At 39.6% G+C, this 5,109-nt stretch overlaps 2 protein-coding genes across 2 annotated transcripts in view; both read left to right on the top strand.

Moving 5' to 3' along the window:
- The first annotated feature begins 205 nt into the window (after positions 1-205).
- LOC136261619 (uncharacterized) lies at positions 206-2,525 on the top strand. Its single transcript, XM_066055648.1, has 6 exons — positions 206-1,334; positions 1,386-1,542; positions 1,613-1,680; positions 1,734-1,831; positions 1,886-1,995; positions 2,051-2,525. Exons 1-6 carry the CDS (start codon positions 1,174-1,176, stop codon positions 2,156-2,158), a joined length of 702 nt encoding a protein of 233 aa, XP_065911720.1. The 5' UTR covers positions 206-1,173; the 3' UTR covers positions 2,159-2,525.
- A 645-nt stretch (positions 2,526-3,170) lies between these two features.
- Positions 3,171-5,109, top strand: part of LOC136261610 (sushi domain-containing protein 2-like) — a 67,185-nt gene continuing 65,246 nt past the window's right edge. Inside the window, exon 1 of the mRNA XM_066055640.1 lies at positions 3,171-3,315. Within this exon, the coding sequence (XP_065911712.1) occupies positions 3,246-3,315 (70 nt within the window). The 5' untranslated portion in view covers positions 3,171-3,245. The remainder of the gene's footprint in view (positions 3,316-5,109) is intronic.

The following is a 5,109-nucleotide window of genomic DNA, read 5'->3' as shown; positions in this document are numbered from 1 at the left end:
AGGAACATGTCATCAGCTGCATACATAAACAATCTTATTTCCTAAGCATAACATCATAATAAAATAAAGGAAGAGGACTTAGACCAACAACCTTATTATTTTTGTATACAGTATACACTGTAGCTATTGCAGTAACTGCTAAAGAAAGTGAAGTGACTAAGGAACAACACTATTTGAAGGATATATGCTTCTATATTGTCAAAGGATTAACAGTAGCTAGCTATATGTGTAGCATTAGGGGCTAACGGTATTTGACACTTAAACGTTATGTTAAGATTAATTTATAGCATAGCTGTCACATCTCTATACAGATTCTCCAACTCCAATACACAATATGCATTAGTACATGTGCTTGTATTATGACTTGTGCACATGTACATTTCAATTTGTGGAAACATTAATTAGCTAACTTCACATAAAATCCATAGTCAGATAGTAATTCTATACTAAAGTGTTCTATTACCAAGAAAATTCCTCGACAGCAAAGTGAGATCACAAAATTGACAGATTCATCAGTTGCCTTGCAGGAAAAACACAATAGCTAGCTATACAGTGTACAGTAGCTAGCTAGCTGTGTTCTTTGAAAATCTCAGCTCTTACGTGAAATGCAAAGATTTGTTCACATGAAGAATAGGACCATTATTCAGTGTAACAGTTGGCACAGTATTATGTCATTGGTTCATGCATAGTGAGTCGGAATGTTCACCTGCACTCGAACCTGCTCCAATGACGTCATTCAGCACGACTTCATCGTGATCATCATCAAACTGTCTCTGTTTGCGTTGTGTCCAAGTGCGATTATTAAAATCATAATATTGCTCTTTATGCCTCTTGTAAACACGATGGCTAACGTCTTGATCACAATGGCCACAATGTCGTGTTCGTTTCCTCGGAAACGTCGCCATTTGTATTATTGTGGTCCGAGATGGTTGTCAATAGTAACCCCTAGTATTTGATGCCACGTGAACTCTGCACCTGCTAAGCAGCTGGACGTTTTTAAGATGGCAAGAAGAAGCTCGCAGGAAAGAACGCCAATCTTCTCTTTTAGTGATACACCCGAGAGAAACCGCCATCCGTCAAGAAGTGTAAACCCTAGGGACGCGTTACGGAGAATCGTGGATAGCTCCGAGTCACCTGCTTCGACTTCAAGCACCAGCCGCGCCGTTTCTGCTAATGGAGGAATATTTCGGCCAACTACCAGCACTAGTAGTAACTGCACAAGAAACGGGACACCTCCATCAACATCTCGAGCAACTACATGCATCCACACCAAGATCCACACCTGGTCTTCACTCTCATGGAATAAGTGATAACGATCCAATTTCAGACTCAGGGTTAGTACTGCCATTGTAATGCTCATTGTCCAATGTTGACCATCTCAATAGGGATATTGATGTTTCACAGGCAATAAAAGATCTCCAAGAACGGCAAAAAAAGCTGCAATCGTCATCAGCTAGAATTGAAGAGATGTTAAAGCAGCAGATGAAGGAAAAAGGGAATCCTGCTGGTATTAAGCTCATAAATGTGCTCCGAGAACTTAGTGTGAGGTGCTATATAACAGTGTGCATTATGTAAACATGTCTCTTGCAATTTCAGACTCTTGCAATTTCAGACTCTTGTTCGAGATGTATATAAGAAAATGGTGGACGAAGAAGAATGTGAATGGAATTATGCAGTCAGGTATGAATATGTTGCTATCAATGTACGTCCATACTTTTATTGGATACGTATAGCTTTGATGATCAGTCCAATAAGGATGTAAACAGCTCAATAACCCGCAATGTCAAGGCAGTTGCTCAGGATTCTCAGTATGATGTTTCGTTAATAAAACGTAAGTATGATAGTGTGAATTTGCTATGGCTTTATGGACACATGATATTGATAGGTGCTGCTAGGACATATTTTAAGTCACGAAAGAGTTCCCATCAAAGGGTACAAAGGGGCAAACAGCAATCTACATCTAAAGCTGCCCGCAGGCATCAAAGAAAACATAATGTATGTTTTAAAGCATTATTAGGTTTACTTTATAATTACCAATTGTTGTATACAGAAAGCACATGCAAGGCTGAAGGCTTTAAATCTGTCAAAGTCGATAGATGCTGAAAGAAAAAGAGGAAATAAGAGCCGTTCTTACAGTGGATTTTATGTCATCGGATGAATCTGAAGTAGATAGTGTTTCTACTGAGCATCCAGACAGCAGTGGCAGCGAGGATGATCGTGAACAGCAATCCAGTAAAAAGAAACTAATTAGAAAAAAGCTATCATGGAGATCCCAAGAGTTGCAATCTGTCTTTGATAGCCTTGACAGAAAGTTAGAGCGTAGACGATCTGATCGTGCTAAGGCTATGTGCCTTGAGATTAAGGTGGAGGGTGTATCTGACAGGAGACAACCAGACAATGCCCCAGAATGGGCAATCGAACTGTTCTCATGACTTTAACATTTTGTACTTGATGTACAACACTGACTGTACATGTGTAACCTCCTTTTAGTGCTCATTTATAAAATTAATAATTTCATAAAATTATTTCAAATCTAATGCTTATAATATTTATGTATTACATGTATGTATTACATGAAGGTTGCTGACACATCTGGTAAAGGATTCACATTTGAGTAGTCACATACACGGTTGAAATTTGGCCTACAAACAAAAAGACAATGGCTCACATATGTATTAAATAGTTACATACACACTTTATCACATGTGTAAACAACATGATCAAATATGACATACACAACAGATGTACAACATTTATATATACTGCAGAAGCAAATACACTTTTTTTTTATAGTGTACTCACCACTGTTTCTAGTTACCTGCCATAAACTTATCCTTAGCTACCTACTCAGTGATCAAACAGAACATTACAGGCCACTACTGTGGTTCATGATATGGGTATTTACTAATATCTGCGCAATTAATGGTTTAGCCCCAAGTTGTGTCATTGTTATGTTCTTGTGCAAGCATGAAATAATATAGCTTTGTATGGCTTTCAATTTAAATCCTCGTTGCCACCAAATTGTTTTGGTATGTAGCTAGCTATATTCTATTGTGGTTTAAATACAGAACAACATGCTGCAGCAATAAACAAGTAATTTTACCACAAAGCTGCACCTCTGTGGTTAACTACGTTGAAAAACACCTTTAAAATAAAATGATCATGTGTCTTGGGCCAGAGTATGTACGTAATAGCTATATAGCTACGTATACGTGCTGCTTGTTTGTCGAAGTGACCAGTTTGGTATGGATACCTCACTAGTCATAAGTATAGTACTAGTGGTTATAACCGGCATTGTGTCAGGACAAGGACAAGGTAGCTAATATTTTTTTATTTTATTTTTTAATAGCTAATTTGTGCGCACCTATTGCACGAATGTAGACTATAATGACTTTGTGGAGCGGAATGTAGCTAGCTATCTAAGCAGCCATGTACATAGCTATTTAGGAATGAGTGGCAACGAACGAGCTACGTATAGACTGTCAAGCTACAGAGTTAGCAGCAGCAGCGTCGGCGGCCGCAGCAGCAACAACAACAGCAGCAGCAAGCTACAAGATCCAGTTGTACTAATGTAGGGTCCGCAACGTGAAATTTCGACCTCCGAGAATCAACTACTAAACCACCCACAAATGCTAGGCTAGGTACCACATAGAAAATGCCAGATTGGCGTTATTTTTCATAACGTCTTTTCGAGCAAATCCGCGAATATGCTTACAAATTGTGAGATTTTTTGCTATATCTTCAAGGAAATGTCTTTTAAAGCTACAATACGCGCTCTCAACCTTTCTTACTAACTGTACTCTAAACTAAAACCATCAGTGGCTGCATTGTCTGGAGCAATTTCCAGCCGCAGCATCGCCAAAATGAAATTTCGGACTCGAAAAACGTTTCGATGCCACTGGAGCACACAGTAGCGATGCCAAAGTAACCCTCCCAGGTCAAACTGGTCTGGCATGTGTTTAACTACTACCACACCAAATATCATCGAATTCCAAAATTGTTTGCCATCTGGCTGAGCTCGACGGCTGTCAAAAATTCGTCAAAAATGCCGATTTTATTCACTGATGGGAACTTTTGCTAGCCAGACGTGCTAGTTTACTTCTCAAAAGCTTGCTAGACCCATAGCCAGTAGCTTTCATTCATAGGATTGGTCTGGCAGCTCTTCAAGCGACCTCAAAACCGCCAAATGCCGATATCCACGAATTTGCCGATATCGACCAATTTACAATGCGTTAAAGAAATTTTGCACACCAAACGTGATGCTTTGCCTCTCTAAAGTCATGCTGCATCCTTGTTTAGTTATATTCGTCCATAGGGTGGCAATAGCGGCTCTCTAATCGAGGCCAAAATCCATCAAAATGCCCATCTCACCATTTTTCATCGGTTTAGAAAGTTTTACAAGTCAAACATGCTGGTTTGCCTCTCTACATCTTTACTGGATGTTTCAATCACCTTCGTCTGTGTAAGCACCTTTCTTCAGTCTCTTGAAAATGTCAGAGCACGCCGCCAATTTGGCCGAGGCGCAACCATCAACGCCACTTACTGCTTTTTTTTTCATGATTCCACGAAAATCCAGCAGAAATATTACATAACCCAACTGGAGTTAGTCTAGTTTTGAATATCTACCCTTCGGAACTCTAAACGAATGGAAATTTCGATTGATAATCGGAATTTGCATTTTCGGTAATCATTTGTATAAACATGTAGAGAACAATATTTAGAGCTAGACTAACTCCATTTGCGCTCTATTACATTTCTGCTGTTTTCCTGTCATTCTTGCGTGGAACCAATGAAACAAAAGAGCTAAGCATTAACTGGTATTGATGGTTGCGCCCAATTGGCGTGCTATGGCGTTTTCAAGAGACTGAAGAAAGCTGCCTACACAGACGAAGGTGATTGAATGGTCCAGCAAGGATGTAGAGAGGTAAACCAACATGTTTGACTTGTAAAACTCCCTAAAACTGATGACAAATGGTGAGATGGGCATTTTGATGGATTTTGGCCTCGATTAGAGAGCCGCCAGTGCCACCCTATGGACGAATGTAACTAAACAAGGATGCAGCATGACTTTAGAGAGGCAAAGCATCACGTTTGGTGGGCAAGATTTCT

This window comes from Dysidea avara, chromosome 1, assembly GCF_963678975.1.
Source record: "Dysidea avara chromosome 1, odDysAvar1.4, whole genome shotgun sequence".
Lineage (NCBI taxonomy): Eukaryota > Metazoa > Porifera > Demospongiae > Dictyoceratida > Dysideidae > Dysidea > Dysidea avara.
This window is presented reverse-complemented; position numbering and strand designations above follow the sequence as displayed.

What these genes read in the sequence shown, in the direction of transcription:
- LOC136261619 (XM_066055648.1), top strand. Translation starts at nt 1,174, where the DNA reads ATGGAGGAATATTTCGGCCAACTACCAGCACTAGTAGTAACTGCACAA. An exon ending in GATCCAATTTCAGACTCAGG is followed by an intron (nt 1,335 to 1,385) that starts GTTAGTACTGCC and finishes CCATCTCAATAG; the next exon opens with GGATATTGATGTTTCACAGG. An exon ending in GAATGGAATTATGCAGTCAG is followed by an intron (nt 1,681 to 1,733) that starts GTATGAATATGT and finishes GGATACGTATAG; the next exon opens with CTTTGATGATCAGTCCAATA.